The 22,248-nt window shown below is 38.2% G+C and overlaps 2 protein-coding genes across 6 annotated transcripts in view; one reads left to right on the forward strand and one right to left on the reverse strand.

Annotated features, from left to right (window-relative positions):
* Window positions 1-8,558, forward strand: part of plcg2 (phospholipase C, gamma 2) — a 217,113-nt gene extending 208,555 nt beyond the window's left edge. Inside the window, exons 28-32 of the mRNA XM_063067131.1 lie at window positions 1,099-1,219; window positions 1,869-2,042; window positions 4,466-4,554; window positions 5,672-5,898; window positions 7,394-8,558. Of these exons, the coding sequence (XP_062923201.1) occupies window positions 1,099-1,219; window positions 1,869-2,042; window positions 4,466-4,554; window positions 5,672-5,898; window positions 7,394-7,439 (657 nt within the window). The 3' untranslated portion in view covers window positions 7,440-8,558. The remainder of the gene's footprint in view (window positions 1-1,098; window positions 1,220-1,868; window positions 2,043-4,465; window positions 4,555-5,671; window positions 5,899-7,393) is intronic.
* Window positions 8,559-8,639: 81 nt separating this feature from the next.
* sdr42e1 (short chain dehydrogenase/reductase family 42E, member 1) overlaps window positions 8,640-22,248 on the reverse strand; it is a 71,488-nt gene continuing 57,879 nt past the window's right edge. For all 5 annotated transcript variants that reach the window (XM_063067134.1, XM_063067136.1, XM_063067135.1 and 2 more), the window contains 2 exons: window positions 17,316-17,413; window positions 8,640-15,150 (listed from right to left, as the gene is read on the reverse strand). In XM_063067134.1, the coding sequence (XP_062923204.1) occupies window positions 14,052-15,150; window positions 17,316-17,389 (1,173 nt within the window). In that variant the 5' untranslated portion in view covers window positions 17,390-17,413 and the 3' untranslated portion in view covers window positions 8,640-14,051. The remainder of the gene's footprint in view (window positions 15,151-17,315; window positions 17,414-22,248) is intronic.

Here is a 22,248-nt window from a genome sequence, read left to right on the forward strand (position 1 = left end):
GAACAGAAACACTGCAGATTCAGAGCTCCGCCGCCGGGTCCTAATGTCCACTGCACTGAGACAGGTTAAATAAGGTCCAGGGTTCCCACTGGGTCCTAAGGTCCACCGCATTGAGACAGGTTGAATAAGGGACTTTAGCATCCGCATTTTTTGGTATCCGCGAGGGGTCCTGGAACCAGTCCCTCGTGGATAAGGAGGGCCGATTGTATTTTGAAAGTTTTATATAAATGGGAGCTGTTGAATATGTATGAAATATCACCAGAACTTTCCAATCTATAGAATCCCTTGTCCAAATGATGATCAGTCTGAGATTTTCATTTACTTAGCTCATGAAACTCAGCAGTAAATAGAACTGTACATTTGATTTAATTTAGCATACATGGGAAGTTTAGATGAAGGTGTATAGGAAGGGAATCTCAGAGATTATGCCTGGGCAGATAAAGGCATGATGACCAATTTTAAAGTGGAAGAAGTTAGACAAGATTTGAAGGAAAAACACATTATTAAACGCATTGCCAAAACACAGAATGTAGAGATATAGAGGGCCAAGGAGGCATTTAAATGCAAGAATGAGAAATTTAAAATTTAAAGGCTTTCCTAAACTACTAGCCAGTGTAGTGGGCAAAGGGATGATGGGTGAAAGATGCAAATAACACAATGCACTGTTGCACGCAATTGTATTATATAAAACATTTCAAGATAATGCCACAAGGTTTATGAGTGGTATCACATAGATTACAACGTAGTAATGGTGCCAGGTTTTAACAATAAATATTTTGCTCTGAAGATTGTTCTTTGTGTAGTGTCCATTAACTATTGAATGCCACATATTTGTATCTTTTTCTCAGCAGTGACAAAGCATAGCTTCCTTTTCCTTAGCAAGTGATATCAAGATTCATGATAATTGTTTAAGTAACACCTTATTTCACTTAAAATACCCTCTGCAGTCAGTGCCCACATCACAAATGGGGAAGATCAAAGGAAGCTCCTGTGCAATTCTTGGCAGAGATATCAATTAGTTCTACACATTTTGCTTTAACAATTGGCTTAGAAACCTATTGAATATTTTTATATTTACTGTTCCCATTAACTTTGCAGATTCTTGGTGCCCGCCATCTACCCAAACCTGGCAGGAGTATAGTCTGTCCTTTTGTAGAAATGGAACTGTGTGGGCCTGAGAATGAGAATGAGAACAAGAAGTTCAAGACAGTGGTGATAAGTAAGTCTGAGTGTGTGTGTGTTTATGTGTGTGCGTGCACACACACACACATCTGCAAATATATAATTACTCATAGAATTACAGAGAAAAGTAACTCCTTCAGCCCACCAAGTCTGTGTTGACAAACAACCAACCATTTATACTAATCCTTTATGATTCTCCCCTTATTCTGGTCAATTTGTTACACATGCTTAGACATTTAACTGCGCACAAGCAGCAATTTAAAGTGGCCTCCAACCTGTGACCTGAGATGTGCAAGAAAACTGGATCATGTCATAAAGAGAGTGTGAAAATGTCACACCAACACCAACTGAGACCAAAGTTGACCAAAGGTCTCTTGCACCTTGCAAGGCAGTGGCTCTACTATTGCGCCACCATGTAATTATGTGGATATTGTTTCAGTAATAAACATACTGAAGAACTGGACATTTTGTGTTCTTTTCCTCATTTATTCATAAAAAAGCCCTAAAAGACTAGAAGCATACAATTCAATATTTTTGTTATTCTGTGTCTAAGTTATTGTGTTATAATCATCTCTGTTAAATGTTCAATATTAGGAAATTAATATTCCATTATTCATAAAAAGAGTTAGGAATGTTTTGTATTGTAAAAAAGGAATCTTGTAAATCTCAAATTATCTTAATTCCAGATGATAATGGCCTGAATCCAGTTTGGTCAGGAGCAACTGAAGAGTCAACTAAGGAATTTGTCATCCAAGATCCCTCTTTAGCATTTCTTCGATTTGTTGTGTATGAAGAGGACATGTTCAGTGATCCAAACTTCTTGGCTCATGCTACTTTCCCCATCAAAGGAATCAAAACTGGTTAGTTTGACAGATCAAATACTTAGTGGAAGCAAACAATGTTAAGTAGCATAAAGATGAGCTGGATATAAAGGCAAAGACCTGCTAAATTCAGCCGTGGCAGAAAAATGGGGTTGGAGAACATGTAATCAGTTTACAGAAGCCAGAAGCTTCCCATGTGTGCCCTAGTATTCTTGGATATTTGCATTTTAACTACAGTTCCCAATGTGTGCAGGAAAGTACAACAGGTGACCATTAGTCTCACACACGTTTAGTATTGGTGACTGAAGAAATAATTCTCTGTAAGAGAAACTGAAAATGCTGGCAACACTCAGCAGGTCAAGGCATCATCTCGGGAAGGAGAAACAGAGTAGAATTGGGGATTGAAAACCTTTTGTCAGGACCTCCACCTGAAACATTAACTTTTTTTCTCCTTCCAGCGATGCTGCTGGGCCCTTTGAGTGTTATCAGCAATTTTCTATTTCGTTTTAAGATTTCCAGCAATTCTAGTTTTAAATTTTTATCAAATTCTTCACTGTTTTTCCTGTGTACAAATCTGTGTATCTGTACAGGGGAAAAGTAGAGCCTCCACCACTGCAGTCACCTGAGACCCAACACAACCTAACCTCATTGCTACACACAAGCATAGTTTGGTGCATAAAAAATCATTTTCAAGTTTGGTTACCTCTATATATCTGGGTAACTTATCTTGCCTGATTGTTTTGGTGTCTCCATTTTTAAAGTACAGAAGCTCAATTTAAGCCATGTATGTGAGAACAACACCTAATTTTCACTTTCTCTCTAGTCCTTGAATACCATTACAGAAGGTTCAATTAATTTTTGAAGCTGTATACTTGGGGAAGAATCCAGGTTGTATTTAAACAGTGAAAACTTTGAAGTGACTAAGTAAGTCATTAAAATGACTGCTTTTCATTGTCTGCTCATCTCTCATCTGCTCTTTAAACCTCATCCCATGACATTGTTCCTCAATCTACTGTCTAATTTCTGAGGTCATTCAAATTGCCTTACTCCCATTCACCCGTCAGCCCTGTGCTTGCCAATTATCTCAGTCCTTGATTAGGTTTACCTCAACTTGAAATTTTCTGCTGATAATAAATTTTTCCATGGTTTACCCCGTCATATCTCTGCATTCTCATAACTCAATGAAATCCAAATTCTGGCCTCATGATCTTCCCCAGGTTAAGTCATCACATCACAGGTTGAGTTCTAAGGCCATAAACATTAAAATTTACACCTATAACTCCTAGCCTAGATCTTTTATTTTCCTGTAAGTATTTCTTAGAACTTGCTTCTTTGCTCATAGTTTTTCTCATCTGCTCAGTGACAGTTCCTGCTTGTGATGTTTCTTATCTACATTATCTACATGGAGGATCTGAAGTTTCATTGAACGATCCTTCTGATATATGGAACTACATGATCCAAATTAGTTCCAATTTACCAGCTACATTGTAGCCATCAGCACTGAATTTCGTAATGCTTTAATTCTAACGAGGAATAAACCTTCACAGATGGCTAAAGTTATTTTGATTAGTATGTTTGCAATATTACAATTTAATTCGAAGATATACATGCCATACCATTGCTTCCAAAATAGTGAATACATTAATTTAGTTCAAAGGTTCTTTAGCATAAAATACGCTATGAAACATCTGCATATTTTAGGGCAAAATATAAATCATCTCTTGTTAATAATGCAAGAATGGAAAATCAAATCATATTTGTCAAGTCTAGTTATCTTTATTACAGAATAATAATACATTTAATTAACAGTACCTGTGACAAGAGACACTAAGGTATAGTAACATAATGATTATGTAACTAAGCTGGTAATCCAGATGACCTGGTTAATGGTCCTTTGTAACATATGAACATGAATTTAAATACCACCCTATTGATTAGAGAATTTAAGTTGAGTTAATTAATTAACCATGGAATTTTATAAAACGAACCAGCAGTAATGGTCCTAGAATGATAGAGCGATACAACACGTTTACAGGTCCTTTAGCCCATCGAGTCCATGCCAACCAGCTGCCCACCTAGCTGGTCACAATTTCCTGCACCCAGCTCGTATCCCTGTAAGCCTCATCCTTTCGTGTACCAGTCGCCATTTTCCCTCAAAATATCCACAGCTACCTCTGAGACACAAATGTACACTATTATTACTCCAAATGCAGTCTTTATGAAAAATTGCTTAAAGAGTTTGATTACAAATTCACCTAATCGTTATCCTTTAAATAATAATGTAAAAATATATTAAAATTCTTAGGATATGGAGCATGATTTTGTTGTTCTTCTGTTGCAATATCCAAAGAATTTAGGTGTGAAATCAGTTTAACAGTGTAATTGAAAAGCTATTGTAGTGTCACTTCAGTGTTCATAAGTTTAAATGTTTAATAAGCTTTTTATTTTCCGTTTTTTTCCAGGGTACAGGTCTGTTCCTCTTAAGAATGGTTACAATGAAGATATTGAATTAGCAGCTCTTTTAGTCCAATGTGAAGTGAATCATTTAGGGGTAAATGGTGTTTATCTTCATAGTACTAATTGTTTAATGGGTGCTAGCTTAAATAGTGTGAAACTTCTCAAATAATGCAATTTAGTATATAAGATCATGAATGAATCGACAGAGACAAATGAGCTAAAGACGTTCTTCACTGACAGTACAAATCCACACTGAACACGCTTACAGTGTTAATAGCTTTTCTACTGTTGTTATTCACTGACATGGATTTACTTCAGACATTTTGCACAATGTTATGAATTTTCACCCTACCTTTTCAAACAGGTACAAAATTTGACACATTTGATATCACATGGACTGAACTGAATGGGCTGACTACTGGTTCCTTGATGGTGGGAACCCAAGATATCTCATTCAAGCAGCATACCTGGCTAAAGATGGCAGTAGTTACTTTCAGTCTTTTCCTTGACATTAGCACTCCAGGCTCCACCAATATTAAGGATGGAGCCTCCTTCTCCACACAAGCATACATAAGAACAATCACCTTAGGAGCAGCAGGAGGCTGTTTGGCCCCTCGACCATTCACTAAGGACTTGCCTGATGTGGCCATAAGCTCAAAACTAGAATCAGGTTTATTACCAGTGTCTTATATGACATGAAATTTGTTGTTTCGTGGCAGCAGCTCAACACGGCATTCCTGCCTATTGACTACCTCAAGAAAGCTTCCAACCCCTTACTCATAAAGGACCTAGCTACCTCGTTTGTGAAAATATTTAGAGAATGTTTCCATTCACCCTTGAGTAAGATATTTCAAAAGACATGATTCCTGAGAAAATATTTTAAAAATATGACACCCACTTAAAGCAGAGGTCAAGCAAACCATTTTCTCAGGAATCATGTCTTTTGAAATATGCACATGAAACATAGAAACATAGAAAATAGGTGCAGGAGTAGGCCATTCGGCCCTTCGAGTCTGCACCGCCATTCAGTATGATCATCCAACTCAGAACCCTATAGAAACATAGAAACATTAGATTCTGACATTCTAGTAAGATTTAGACTGACGGGATAGGATTATTTATGCAGTTCTTGTGTTCCAGTATCACATCCGTGGAAAGAGTATGTGCTATTTAACTAGAGAAACAATACTTTCTCTCATTAATCATTGCAGGTAGGTGAAGAAGACCTTTACTCTTCACGTCAGCAGTTACGACAGCGGCCGGTTGAAGGGTTATACGATACTGCCCCGATTAGGCAACGGACATTAGAAGGATTATACAGTAGCAGTATTCCCCGTCAGAGGCAAGCATGCGATCCAATGTTATATGATTCCAATACACTGCCAGTTCTCAGGAGCGGAGGTCAGAGAGAACAACTGCCAGAAGTTCCAAAGAGGAGGTACGTATGTAAAAGCTCTAATCATTGAACATCCATGGGAAGATAAATAAACAGACTTCAGGAACTACCTATGTCTTATGGTCTATCACTGGTAGTTTTAACTTATTACATCCTGCATTACAGGCAGGGACATTCTTATTCCCCTTTAATCCCAGCGAATGGTGCTGACTGCTGTCTGCCTACTTCCGCTGGTAGCCCCTTTTAATTTGTGGGTTTCCAGATATTTAAGCTACTGCCTCCATGCATCGATCAGTTCTGCGGGCACTTATGGTGAGTTTAAAGGTGATTATCCATGACACTGTGCTGACTGGGTCCCCAAAAGGTAAAAATGAAGCCCCTTGCTGCACTTGATGTCTACCTTAAAGGTAGAAGAGTACAGCACAGGAACAGGCCATTCATCCCACAGTGTTATGCCAAACCAGCTAAAAAGCAGCTCAAAAACTCCCAAACACTGCCTAGTTTTTTAATATATTGGCACATAGTTTGTCACTTTCATCCAATCCAAATCCACATAACATATATCCAGTGGTATAATGGGGAATTCCCAGGGATGGCTAGGGACTTTAATATGCTGTGGACAGTGATAACTGTATTTTAATTTGAAGCTGTAATTTGTGTGTTGTATGAAGTTCTGAATATTGTATAGTAGTGTAATCATTTGAATAAACTTTTATACATACATAAGATAATTCAATGAAGTAGAAGGGGGATGTTTCAAAAGTGCAAACTTGTCGTTGAAACATTTCTAGCCTGCATAGATTAACAATAAAATGTAAATACATTACAAATAAGCTAGTTATTCTGATTAAAATGTCTTAACAAAACAACACAAACAATACTCTTAAGAGATACCACATTCTACATATGGATAGGCATTGAGTGTTTATTGGTCACAGCAGGTTAAGATATTCTTTCCTGACATAAAAGGTTCAAAGCATATTATGCAGAGTAAATATTTATATTCTAGTAAACTCATTTTCCTACATGCCTACAGAGTATCATCACTGGTTCCATTATTACCACAAGTCCCCAACTCTTGCTCTTTCCCTACGGTATTTCAAATATTCATTCAGTTCTATTTTGAATATTACTAATGAAGTTGTTCCAGGCAGTGTATTCCACATCTTAACGCCTCACAGACTAAATGCAGGTGCTGCATTCCCCAGTGATTTTTATACCAAAAATATACTTAATTTGATTCCAACAAATCTGTCATTTAAAGATTTATCCTTATCTACTCAACAGCAGCCTCTCAATAGTGAAAGCCTGTGCAAGTTACCTTAAGCATGCCTGCTTCAGTGAGAATAATACAAGGTTCTCAGTTATATCTTCAAGAGACAAAGGAACTTGCATCATTTTTGAGACATTAAACTGCCACAGTGAGAATTCTAAAATCATTTCATGCTTGATTTGTTGCTGGACTTTCACACTATTGACCTTTAGAAGTCTTGGTTAAATATTAAAAAATACTTTCTGTACTACTATTGCTTTTCAGAGGCAAAGATAAAGAGAAGAGACCTCACAACAAATATTATCCATGAAAGAAGACTGCCTTTGTCATCAGTGCATGGTGCCATCATATTGTAAAGCAAAAGTATTTACTGTTGTAAATTAAAAGATTTTGTTTTTAGGAAATTGGTGGTCAGTATATCAATGGATTTAATGAATTTATTGCACTATACCTAATTATTGTTTTGATCAGGTAATTAAAATCATTAATTTACTGCCTTCCCACTTCAATGAAGCTCCTTTCATTTTCCACGTTAGATGGCCTGTTGATTCCAAAGTCTTTCAAAGGAATCTGTCCTACAGATGTTAATCAATTGAATGGTATCACGTTAACCTATAGTGCAGTGATATACAAGTAGTCCTTTTCAATTAAGAACTCTAATAAAATTAAGTGAGACAGAAACCAACATTTCAAAGTTATTGCTGATTAGAATTTAAATATTAAAACAATGAATAAAGAATAAATATGAAGGATTGAGAAGCAGATACTGGAAACCTGAAATGAAAATATATGGTACTGGAAATACTCATGGTCAGTCAGTAACTGTGGAAAGAGAAATAGAACTGAAACTTAAAGTTGATAATCTTGCCAGCACTCAAGTTCTGATGAAAAGTCTAAGAACTTGAAATGTTAACTGTGTTTAACTCCATAGACGCTGTCTGATCAACTTGTTTATCCCATATTTGATATGATTAGCTTATGAAGGGTTGAGATCGTCGTAATGAATTATGTGTTAAATAGGAAAGTGCACAGAACTGAATATGCCTCATTATCTGTGTTCCAACTTTAGATAATTTTCGGAGTACTGGTCCAATATAGAACAGGATATCATATGGAGTCAGGATTTGAGCTCAGACATTGGCTTATAACTAAAATGCACTGAAACTGTTAATGACATATCCCATATCTTCAATGCAGAAGAAAACAAAAGACCAAAGGTGCCTTGCTTTACAAGTTAAACATTTTTCAAAGAGGTAAAAAAAAACTTGGTAAAAGATCAAGTGAGCAACATGATTATACCCAATGAATGTGGAACAGAGACAGAATTAGCTTGGCCTCGGATAGTGAGGAAAAATAGTAGTACGCAAACAACAGGAATTCTGCAGATGCTGGAAATTCAAGCAACATACATCAAAGTTGCTGGTGAACGCAGCAGGCCAAGCAGCATCTATAGGAAGAGGCGCAGTCAACGTTTCAGGCCGAGACCCTTCGCAAGGGTCTCGGCCTGAAACGTCGACTGCACCTCTTCCTATAGATGCTGCTTGGCCTGCTGCGTTCACCAGCAACTTTGATGTATGTTGCAAAAATAGTAGTACATCAGCTATGTCATAATTTCAATGGAAATACTACAGTACTGTAAATTATAATTTATCTTAAAGATTATGATTGGCATTCAGCTATTGAAAATATTGCATCGTGACATAAACAGATAGAATCAATGGATTGAGCTGAAAATTCAGAGAATTATGCACAGCATACGCCATTTATATCAGCCATGTTAAGATTCTATGTTTCGAGTAAATGGAGTTCAGAAAACCAAGTACTTTTTTGTATTTATACTAATATAAGTATATTTTAATTTATAGTTTGTGTTAAAACATGAATAGCTTCCTCCTTTTATAATGAAAAATTTAATGAAAATTTTTTTTATATAGCTTAACTTATGTAGGCTTGCAAAATTCCAATTCTCCCACAAGAAACATTAATCTCCGGTATAAAACTGCATTTGACCTTTTGATAAGCCATTATCCACATTGAATTTTTGATTAATTTGTTCAACTTCAACTATTTTTATGGTTGTTGCTAAAACGGTCTCTATTAACTCAATGTAGAGAGTATTCCATTACTGGCTTCTTGGTTATTTTCTGAAACAAAAATATTTCTCACCAGCCCAGCATCTTGATATTGAAAGTATAAGAAAAAATAATTTTGATTCCAACTTTTTGTACGGCTTGAAAATCACTGGCTAGCTTCTTCCTACCTAATTGTGGTAGCTCAAAATTATCACTTTATGTATGCTACCACATCCACAGACCCTAATTGTGCACTGTGACTAATAATTGAGGTAATATGTCAGGGATTTAAGGAAACTGGAGCTAGAAACACAAAATCCTGGAGAAATTCAGCAGGTTAGGCAGCATCTATGGAAACGAAAACTGGAGGTGTATCTTATATGGAATGATAAGTCACAAGAAGCTAAATAATTTACCAAAAAACTGAATTACAGTTAAAAACTCTGTGGTGTAGAAGTTTTTAAAAAATCCTTTAATGACACTTCATTTAGCATTCTGTGCAAGTATTTCTACAATATTTGCAATTGTTTTCATCAGAAACAGAATGCATTTAAGTTATTTGCTCAATGTACATTCTTATAAATGCGCTACATAATTTCTTTATGAATGTATATTTGTCATAAAATCTAAAGATTTTCAATACATTCAGCAATGAAAAATTTAAAATTCATTAAGTTCTTGTATGTTTGCAACTTTTGTTACTTTATTTTCACAGAGGAAAAAAAATGGGACTTTGAGGGTGATGGTAGCTTAAATATGTAAATATCAGTGGCTGGTTTATACTGACAAAAGTCATACCAGGTTGTTGTGAGTTATTTTTGTTTTAACTAAATTTAATGTGAGGAATACAAATATAAACATTTCTAATGTGCCTTTTTCTGAGTGCATTACTTCTACATAATACTATGTAATAAATGTCTAAGTCATTGTTAAATATCAGACTGAAAATAGGTTACAATTTTCTTTGAAAGATATTTTTAACACTGCTCTGGATAATTAACACAATTTCCACCTTTTCTGATCAAGTACCAAAGTTACAAAATGCTAAGGTACTGCTTGTTCCAATCATTTAAAATTGTATTTAAGAATTACACCTTTGTATTTACAGAATTACATATTTTAGCAATACGGTTGTAAATCTGATTAGTTTTTACCGTTTGGTGTCACTCTTCAAAATGTGTACTTTGGGCCATTCTTTGCAGAAATTAGTGCAGAAATTTCAAGAAGGTTGTATACATAATTTATTTGAATATTAATTTGAGATCATGCACTTCTGAAGTTATGATTTGGTCACATACTGAAGGAATGACATTATTGAAGCCATCCCACTATTGTACTTTGTGAGGCAATATTCTCCCATAAAAAACACAATTGAACAGTAAATCGATGCAATATTAGACTGTTATATATGTAAGAAGCCATTGTGCAAGCAGAAAAGCAAAACTGCAATAATAGTAACTTGAAACAAACCCACATAGCTCAAAATACACAGTAAGCGGGAAATGAGCCACTGGGCGTACGATGCAAAATACTTGGTTTACATTTTAAGTACTTTTTGTTTTGGAGCATATAATACTTTTTCCTTCCAATCCAGTTTTTCATTTCATGCATTTAAAATGTTCAATTATAAAACTACATTTGAAGTACAAAACAACAGTGAAGAATTTTTGGCTCAAATAAAAATCTAAGGAATGCTAATTACTTTCTTGACCTGATGGAAAGTGTCTTTATTTTTCTTTTTGCTTTCTGTTATGTTACATAACTTTTGATGAATGATTTCTAGTTATGGCAATTTGGCAGTTAAATTCCACATAATTGAAGGGAAGCAATCCTTGCAAAATGAAAGGTAGGTCATGTTATTTCCAGAATCTGATTTTTTTTCATTTATTTCTGGAAAAAAAAGTGCCTTGTTGCCTTTAAATTTGATTTGGTTAAATATAGACATACATGTCAATATTTTTAAGGATAAATTTAAGTAGTTTCCTGCTATTTTAAAAAGAGAAACAGTTCTGAACATTGTGGATTTTGCTTTGTATTCTCAATTATTTAACATGTACAAATAAATAATTCATATGTTTCCAATTCAGTGTATGTTGATTGCTAAAATATGATTAAGTACTCGCAATTATATATTAACTGCCATAGTATCTGAGCATTGTGTAAGATTATATAATTACATGTATGAAATTGCACCATGAACATTCAATTGTAAAGATGTCTTATTTACTATGAAGCTTAAGACAAGCTTTACCATGATATAAGCTACTAGCTTGTATCCCAAAATTGCCTTATGCGAATGTACCATATTTTTCAGTCAGTTGGACCAATGATATCACACAAGGGCCACCACAATATCGAGCAGTCAAGTGGTATACATTCAACACACACAAAACGCTGGTGGAACGCAGCAGGCCAGGTAGCATCTATAGGAAGAAATACAGTCGATGTTTCAGGTCGAGACCCCTCATCAGGACTAATAGAAAAAAGACATAGTAAGACATTTGGGAGGGGGAGATCCGAAATGATAGGAGAAGACAGGAGGGTGAAGGATGAAGCCAGGAGCTGGGAAGTTGATTGGCAAAAGGGATACAAGGCTGGAGAAGGGGGGAGTATCATGGGACGGAAGGCCTGGAAGAAAGAAAGGGGGAAGGCAACACAAGAGGAAGATGGAGAACAGCCAAGGAGTTATTGTGAGAGGGAGAGATAAATAATTAAAGTGGTATACATTATTGTGTATTGTCCATTCCTGTGTAACATTTTTGGTTGTAAAACAGTGTGTCAAATGGCAAATGCACCTCTTACCAATCCCTCCTGACATCTCCCCCTATGATTAGGGATTCTCTTCTTTCCTTGTTTCTGTGCAGTGGCTTAAATATATAAAAGTGCTATGTAAAGATAAATCTTGGTGGGTATCAAGAATATTAATGACAACAAAGTTTTGCCAACCACAATAAATGTTACATTTCTTTCTGAAAGAGTGTGGCCAAAGCAGTTATTTATGAAGCAGATCCAATGAAATGAGGTGCATACATTTTCAACTAGTTAAGGTACTTGATGATTAATGGAGGCCTGTTTCCATATTGAATCTCACTATTTTTCATATTAAAAACACAATACACAAAATAGTCATCTAATCTATTAAACAGAAATTTGCAAGATAAATTTATTATTAATAAATGCACATTTTACATAAATACCTTTAAAAATGCTACATATTAAAAATATAACTTTTTGCTATAGGTTTGCCTGACAATCATTTTTATTTTAAAATGCAGCATTGTACCTACACAGAAATTATTACTAAACATTAGTCCATCAAATTATCTTGCTTAAGTTTACCTCCTTTACTATTAGTGCAAATATTTCATACAAAAATAGTTGCTAGAAACTACCAGAAATCTAAAATAAAAATTGTTAAAAAGACCTCAACCCAGATTTGCCTTTCCCCGTAAGAGTTACATGATAAAAGCCAAAAGATCTGCCAAATTCCCTTCAGGTGATAATATAATCTTTGCTGCATATGTTTTCATATCATCAAGGTCTCTCTCACTTCTGCTTAACTGTAAAAAATGCTCTCAACTATTTTAAAATTCATATATATTATTCATCAAAGTGATTTAAGTTTATGCAAAGTATTGTGAAGAAGATGGCGTATGTCAGGCTCAACACTGCAACTGGTTATTGCATTCAGCTAATAACTGGAAGGCTAGTGACTGAGTTCACTCAGATTAGACATTGATTTTTTTTTTGGTGGTACAATGGCATAATAGTGGTGCTACTGTTGTATGGCTCCAGCGACCCAGCTTCAATCCTGACTTCCAGTACACAGTTCATTTGCTCCTCCTGTGACTCGAGCATTTGACAGGTGCTCATTTCCTCCCACATCTCAAGGACGTGCTGCTCAGTAGGTTAATTGCTTGCAGAAAGATCATTTGTACTGGAGGTGGGTAGCAGTAGATTCAAGGTAAAGTTAATAGGCATATAAAAGAGAATAGGTTTCAGGGAACTAAGTGAGGAAATGAGACAAATGGGAATTTCTGGAGAGCTGCCATAGGTTTAATAGGCCAAGTGGCCTTCATGCTATTTGGAATACAAAAATGAGAGAAGTTACTTATTTTAAATGCTATTTAAAAAATAATTAATATAAAATATCTTTTTAAATTAATATTCCACTTTTTGTTACCCATTAATTCAGTTAGAGAGAAATTTCATTAAATTCCTTAAGTTTATTAGAATGTTTCTACATTTTTCTATTTCAACATATAAATATATTCCTTATAATTATGATAGACAAACTGCAAAGCAATAATAGCTTCAAACCAATCAGATTACAAGTCAGGAATGCTTGTCTGGATGAATGCAGCTCCAGCAATGCTTATGAAGTTTGGTACGATTGAGCAAAATAGCTCTCAACTGGTCCCCCTTCAACCTCAATTAACATTCATTCCCTTTGCCATTGGCTCACTGAGGATGCAGTACGTACCATCTATGCTTATGGTTATTGAGTTACTGACCTCAGCTAGTCTAACAACATCTCCAACCCTTCCAACAAGGAGGGCAAAGGCAGCAGGCACTAGGAACACCATTGCTTGTTTATTTCATAGCATCTAAGTTCTTATTCCCCTTCTGGCCGCAACTTTTCTTCCCACTAATTTATCTTGACGGGAAAATTAAAACAAGGTAACTCTCATGAGCTCAGTCTGTCAGATAATTGAAGCTCATTGTATCGTGAAAATACAATGAACAGTCATGTTGTTTCCTCTATTTTCAAACCCATGTCAAATTTCAAACTTTACCAGTAAACTCTGAGCTGTAAGGAACATTCAGCAAAATACTAATTGCACAAAATATTATGCTGAAACAACAGGAAGCCAAGACATGATAACAAGCGACAGCAACAGTAAAAATATGACATCCGACATAAGGCGCCTAATGTTAAACTGCGATGATTTCCGCCCATGACCACGTGCTTTGAACCATTCCACTATTTCCAGAAAGCTGTGTTCCCTTGGATGGTACCCTAGATCTTTTCGAGCCTTCTGTATACTGAAATAATGAGTGACTCCTGTTTTATAGACTTCTGTGCAAGTTAGAAATGGTTGAAAATTATACATGTGACCAATAGAAAAATGAATGATTTCAGTTAGGAAAGCAAAGTAGTAAATCAGCCACAGTGGCAGCCGAACTGTGGGGTATTTGTAGCCAAGGCCTTCCACCAAAGGTCTGAAAAATTCAAAGTTGTTCACTGGTTTGCCATCAGAGATAAAGTAAGCTTGGCCAGCCGCTACATAATTTTTTCCTCCTTTTAGAGCTTCTGATGCCAGTATTTCTGCAGAAACGAGGTTGTCAACATGGACAAACTCTACCAGAGAATCTGCTGCCCCATATACAAACTTGAAGAGTCCATTCTCTATATAATTAACTATCCTTGGAAGATGTCTTTGCTCACCAGGTCCATAGATGCCTGCCGGCCGGAGAGCACAAGTTCGTAACACGCCAGTGCCTTTCCTTAGCTTTGTGCTATTTGCATGTAGCACCTTCATCTCTGCTAAAGATTTGGTCCTTGAATAGTGATCTGGGTGAAGATGCAGTGGAAGATAAGGGAGTGATTCATCTCCATTTTCAATTACTTGGCCTCCAAACACAACATTGTATGTACTTGTATAAAGAAGCCTTGATATGCCATTCGTCATGCATGCCTTGATTACGTTATCTGTTCCTTTAAGATTGACATCCTCTATCAGCTTTATATTTAACTGCTCCCTTCCAGACATGCCATATGAAGCTAAATGGAAAATACAATCTACATTCCTGAGTGCAGCCTCCACCTCCAGATAGTTGCAGATGTCTCCCTTTATGAAGCTCACTGCATCAGGCACTTCCTCTAAAGGACTGTGAATATCAAACAGAATCACCTTTCGGCCCATCTTCTGCAGGGTGCACCCCAATCTAAAACACAAAAAAGACAGCTTAAAGGTATTTGCCAAAACTAGTTTATAGAACATAGAACAGTACTGGCCCTTAAACCCACGATGTCGGGCAAACCTTTTAATCTGCTCAAAGAACAATCTAATGCTTTCCTACCACATCGCCCTTTCACTCAGAATCTTTTAAATCACTCTGTCTCTACCACTACCGTGCAACTGCATTCCACCCGCATAACTATGTGCTCTATTATTACAAAATAAATGGGGCACATAGCAGATGTACATTCTGAGTGGAATAGCGTTGAGACAGTGAAAGAAGTCTCTACATGCTGGTTATTAAGGAAAAGTGCATCCAAAAAAATCACAGGCACTAAGAATTCCAGATATTGACCAAGCTTTTGTAAAATCTACCGGAATAGAAAAGAATGTTTTCCAACAAAATTCTGCACAAAGCTTTTCTGAGAGTATATGAGTTGTAGGAAATGCTGGGAAAATACAGTCTAGGGATTGAAGTTAAGCAATGCTAAAGAGTGGGGTTATCACTTCTCTAAAAGGTTGCAAAGGAAAATAATGTGGGGAAGGTGTGAGTGCAAGAGGATTCGCGTACAGGAGCAGGGAGGTACTACTGCAGTTGTACAAGGCCTTGGTGAGACCACACCTGGAGTATTGTGTGCAGTTTCGGTCCCCTAATCTGAGGAAAGACATCCTTGTCATAGAGGGAGTACAAAGAAGGTTCACCAGATTGATTCCTGGGATGGCAGGACTTTCATATGATGAAAGACTGGATCGACTAGGCTTATATTCGTTGGAATTTAGAAGATTGAAGGGGGATCTTATTGAAACGTATAAAATCCTAAAGGGATTGGACAGGCTAGATGCAGGAAGGTTGTTCCCGATGTTGGGGAAGTCCAGAACAAGGGGTCACAGTTTGAGGATAAAGGGGAAGCCTTTTAGGACCAAGATGAGGAAAAACTTCTTCACACAGAGAGTGGTGAATCTGTGGAATTCTCTGCCACAGGAAACAGTTGAGGCCAGTTCATTGGCTATATTTAAGAGGGAGTTAGATATGGCCCTTGTGGCTAAAGGGATCAGGGGGTATGGAGGGAAGGCTGGTACAGGGTTCTGAGTTGGATGATCAGCCATGATCATACTGAATGGCGATGCAGGCTCAGAGGGCCGAATGTCCTACTCCTGCACCTATTTTCTATGTTTCTATGAAAGATAAGTACAAGTTTTGATGGGTCTTTTTACTCCATATTTATGATTTTTTATTGCTACCTCATCACATTGGTGACTTCTATATCATTCAGTTAACCATGTAAAGCAGAGTGTAGGTATTGAATGTGGGCACGTGGCCAAGTGGTTAAGGCATTGGACTAGCGACCTGAAGGTCGTGAGTTCAAGCCCCAGCCGAGGCAACGTGTTGTGTCCTTGAGCAAGGCACTTAATCACACATTGCTCTGCGACGACACTGGTGCCAAGCTGTATGGGTCCTAATGCCCTTCCCTTGGACAACATTGGTGTCGTGGAGAGGGGGGACTTGCAGCATGGGCAACTGCTGGTCTTCCATACAACCTTGCCCAGCTGAAGACTTTCCAGGTGCAGATCCATGGTCTTGCAAGACTAATGGATGCCTTTAGTTTAGGTATTGAATATTTCAATATTCATCAGTTACTCCAGCAGGCAGATTTTGCATCCACTAGAACCTTTAGAATATCTAATTGCAGATAAAGGTTACTAGAATTTTTAACAATCCTAATGTGCATTGAATTTTATGGCTTTGCTAATGTTACGTGATAGTTTTTCCTATCCTTCAACTGTGAACTGATAGCGAACTGATAATCAAACAGGAATCAATTCATCTGATGAAAAATTCGAGAACAACCAAATAGGAAAATGGAATCCATTAAATGTTGTCTTGTTATTCCACTACTGTTAATAGATTAAATATACTTTAAATTATCTAATTTTGTTTCCTGCCAAGAAATTTTGAAATAGCAGAATGCTCAGAAACAAAATAGCACATAACCACAACTGTGAATGGGTTTTTTTTTACTTTGCACAATGTAAAGGCAAATTCCCGGCACAGAAACATTCTTTTAAAATGTAATTATTATTTGTCAGTTTCCAACTGAAACTACAATATGTAATTATAGTTTAACTCTAATATATCATGAAGGGTCTTACCTGCAGCCTAAATAACCTCCTCCACCAGTTATCAGAACTGTTTCAGGTGCTGTAATCTTTTCTGATGTCTCCATTGAGATTAGATGTCCAATACTGAGCTGTTTAAAATAAATGTAAATATGACTCCTCTGAAGAAAAAAAAATCACAATATCAGATATCGACAAATAACTTATCTAGAAATGGGCTTTTGGATTTATTGTAGAGAAGCAGGGAAAGGGTTTGGTTATCAAACAGGAAAAAAAATCGTGTGGATTTCACCCTTCCTGCAGTCAGTTTAGCTACTGGGGATTTCTAATATTAAGCAACAAAGACTTGGTTTGTAATTTAACAGAAACCAGATTGGATTGTTCTTACTAAAAACAAACCAGAACCAAGGAAGAAAGTAAAATACTTATTTGAAGAACATTTTTTTAACATATTAAACAAAATAAATATTAGGATATAAAAAAGACTGGTGCAGAAGTTGAGATATAATGAATTCATATACAAAAAACAACATTCTACACTGCCAGAGAGCATCCACACATCAACCATTACTCAAGGAAATCTGCAGATGCTTTAAATTCAAGCAACACACAACGAAGTTGCTGGTGAATGCAGCAGGCCAGGCAGCATCTCCAGGAAGAGGTACAGTCGACGTTTCGGGCCGAGATCCTTCGTCAGGACTAACTGAAAGAAGAGCTAGTAAGAGATTTGAAAGTGGGAGGGGGAGGGGGAGATCCAAAATGATAGGAGAAGAGATTTCTGACACCTCCCTCCCCTTTCTAGGTACTTCTGTCTCTATCTCTGGAGACAGCTTATCTACTGATGTCTACTATAAGCCTACTGACTCTCACAGCTATCTGGACTATTCCTCTTCTCACCCTGTCTCTTGCAAAAATGCCATCCCCTTCTTGCAATTCCTCCGTCTCCACCGCATCTGCTTTCAGGATGAGGCTTTTCAGTCCAGGACCAGGGAGATGTCCTCCTTTTTTAAAGAAAGGGGCTTCCCTTCCTCCACCATCAACTCTGCTCTCAAACGCATCTCCCCCATTTCACGCACATCTGCTCTCACTCCAACCTCCCGCCACCCCACTAGGAATAGGGTTCCCCTTGTCCTCACCTACCACCCCACTAGCCTCCGGGTCCAACATATTATTCTCTGTAACTTCCACTACCTCCAACGGGATCCCACCACCAAGCACAGCTTTCCCTCCCCCCCTCTCTGCTTTCTGCAGGGATCGCTCCCTATGCAACTCCCTTGTCCATTCGTTCCCCCCCCCATCCCTCCCTACAGATCTCCCTCCTGGCGCTTATCCTTGCAAGCGGAACAAGTGCTAGACATGCCCTTACACTTCCTCCCTTACCACCATTCAGGGCCCCAGACAGTCCTTCCAGGTGAGGCAACACTTCACCTGTGAGTCGGCTGGGGTGATATACTGCGTCCGGTGCTCCCGATGTGGCCTTCTGTATATTGGCGAGACCCGACGCAGACTGAGAGATCATTTCGCTGAACACCTACACTCTGTCCGCCAGAGAAAGCAGGATCTCCCAGTGGCCACACATTTTAATTCCACATTCCATTCCCATTCTGATATGTCTATCCACAGCCTCCTCTACTGTAAAGATGGAGCCACACTCAGGTTGGAGCAACAACACCTTATATTCATCTGGGTAGCCTCCAACCTGATGGCATGAACATTGACTTCTCAAACTTCCACTAATGCCCTACCTCCCCCTTGTACCCCATTCATTATTTATTTATATACACACATTCTTTTTTTCTCTCTCCTTTTTCTCCCTCTGTCTCTCTCACTATACCCCTTGCCCATCCTCTGGGTTTTCCCCCCTCCTCCTTTTCTTTCTCCCCGGGCCTCCTGTCCCATGATCCTCTCATATCCCTTTTGCCAATCAACTGTCCAGCTCTTGGCTCCATCCCTCCCCCTCCTGTCTTCTCCTATCATTTTGGATCTACCCCTCCCCCTCCCACTTTCAAATCTCTTACTATCTCTTCTTTCAGTTAGTCCTGACGAAGGGTCTCGGCCCGAAATGTCGACTGTACCTCTTCCTAGAGATGCAGCCTGGCCTGCTGCGTTCACCAGCAACTTTGCTGTGTGTTGCATCAACCATTACTGTTTGGTTTGGTGCAGCACATTCGTACAATATACGAAAACTGCTAGAAACTATCAGTAAACAACAGGAATTCTGCAGATGCTGGAAATTCAAGCAACATACATCAAAGTTGCTGGTGAACGCAGCAGGCCAAGCAGCATCTATAGGAAGAGGCGCAGTCGACGTTTCAGGCCGAGAGGTTAGCTGGCTGCAGTCTACCATCACTGCAAGACCTCAATGTGCCCAGGACAAAGATCTTTACAACATCTTACAAGTTTCTTTCCCCAGGCAGTTAATTTGATCAACCACTCTTGTTAGCCCTCACATCCTCTCTGTTACCCCAGTCACTGCACTGTATTCACTTCAAACCAATTTTTATAATGTTGCTTACAGTGTACTACATGCTGGTATTTATGCACATTTTATTCCATACCCATACTTTATTTTGAGATATAGCCTTCACAGTTCATCTGAGGTCTCCAGGAAAACTAAAATAAGATCAGGACATTGCTGTCAAACATTTGAGAATAAAAACCACAACATGTATAAATTACGTCTTTCTTAGGACATCTTCAAGGAGCGGCGTCTCAGAAAGGCTGCATCCATTATTAAGGACCCCCAGCACCCAGGACATGCCCTTTTCTAGTTGTTACCATCAGATAGGAGGTACAGAAATCTGAAGGCACACATGCAGCATTTCAGGAACACTTCTTCCCCTCTGCCATTTAATTCCTAAATGGTCATTTCATCCATAAACACTATCTCACTTTTTTAATATATATAGTGGCATGCAAAAGTTTGGGCACCCCTGGTCAAAATTTCTGTTACTGTGAAAAGCTAAGCAAGTAAAAGACAACCTGAATTCCAAAAGGCATAAAGTTAAAGATGACACATTTCTTTAATGTTTTGTTTGGGGGATTTTCACCCATTCTTTCTTGCAAAAGGTTTCTAGTTTTGTGAAGTTCTTGGGCCGTCTTGCATGCACTGCTCTTTTGAGGTCTATCCACAGATTTTTGATGATGGTTAGGTCAGGGGACTGTGAGGGCCATGGCAAAACGTTCAGCTTGCGCCTCTTGAGGTAGTCCATTGTGGATTTTGAGGTGTGTTTAGGATCATTATCCTGTTGTAGAAGCCATCCTCTTTTCATTGTCAGCGTTTTTTTTATATACAGACAGTGTGATGTTTGCTTCCAGAATTTGCTGGCATTGAATTCATTCTTCCCTCTACCAGTGAAATGTTCCCTGTGCCACTGGCTGCGACACAAGCCCAAAGCATGATCGATTCACCCCCGTGCTTAACAGTTGGAGAAGCATTCTTTTCATGAAATTCTGCACCCTTTTTTCTCCAAACATACCGTTGCTCATTGCGGCCAAAATTCAGCGTCAGAAGTTTGCAAAGGAACTTCTAAACAAGCCTGATGCATTTTGGAAACAAGTCCTGTGGACTGATGAGGTTAAAATAGAACTTTTTGGTCGCAATGAGCAACAACAGGATGAAAAGAGTTGAAAGACTCTTAGCTGGCTACAAAGAGCGTTTACAAGCTGTGATACTTGCCAAAGGGGGTGTTACTAAGTACTGACTATGCAGGGTGCCCAAACTTTTGCTTCGGGCCCTTTTCCTTTTTTGTTATTTCGAAACTGTAAAAGATGGAAACAAAAAAGTAATCTTGCTTAAAACATTAAAGAAACACGTCATCTTTAACTCTATGCCTTTTAGAAATCAGCTCATCTTTTACTCACTTAGCTATTCACAGTAACAGAAATTTTGACCAGGGGTGCCCAAACTTTTGCATGCCATTGTGTTATTTCTGTTTTTGCACAATTTTTAATCTATTCAATATACACATACTGTAGTTGATTTACTTATTTATTTTTACTCTTTTTCTTCTATGTTATATATTGCATTGAACTGCTGCTGCTAAGTTAACAAATTTAACAAATGCAACAAGTACCTTCAACAGACTGGCCAGTTGATACCTGTAATACTTAACCTAGAGATACAAGAGATTGCAGATGCTGTAATCTGAAGCAACAAAAAAAAAACAAATCGGTAGAAGGAACTCAGCAGGTCAAGCAGCAGCAGCATCTGTGGAGGTAAAAGGGTTTCAAGAAGAGACCCTGTATCAGGATTGCATGGAGATGGCCAATACCTGGATGTGGAGACTGGTAAGGTGAAAGCTGAGGTGCAATGGAAACTCCATCTCAGATTTGTCTAGGAAGAGGAGAGGAAGACCGTAGAAGAAATGTGAGAGGGCTCCATTGACCACAATAAAGGGGAAGCTACATTTCCCCAAAAATGCAGACTAACTTGTGAGTCTGTTGGGGTCATCTATTGCATCCGGTGCTCCTGGTGCGGCCTCCTCTACATCGGTGAAACCCGACGCAGATTGGGGGACCGCTTTGTCGAGCACCTCCGCTCCGTCCGCCAAAACAGACAGGATCTCCCAGTAGCCATCCACTTCAACTCTGCTTCCCACTCCCATTCAGATATGTCCATACATGGCCTCCTCTACTGCCATGATGAGGCTAAACTCAGGTTGGAGGAGCAACACCTCATATACTGTCTAGGTAGTCTCCAGCCCCTTGGTATGAACATAGAATTCTCCAACTTCCGATAAATTCCCTCCCCCTCCCTTCCTCTATCCCTATTTCACATCACCTCCCTCATAGTTCTGCCTCCTTCTACTACTTTACATTGGGGGGGGGGGAGAAAGAGAGAGAGAGAGAGAGAGAGAGAGAGAGAGAGAGAGAGAGAGAGAAAGAAAGAAAACAATGTACACGTATAGACAACAGATCAATACATAGTGCTCAGGGGAGGCATTACTCTAAAAGAAATAGACCC

The sequence above is a fragment of the Mobula hypostoma genome, chromosome 14 (genome assembly GCF_963921235.1).
Source record: "Mobula hypostoma chromosome 14, sMobHyp1.1, whole genome shotgun sequence".
NCBI classification, from domain to species: domain Eukaryota; kingdom Metazoa; phylum Chordata; class Chondrichthyes; order Myliobatiformes; family Myliobatidae; genus Mobula; species Mobula hypostoma.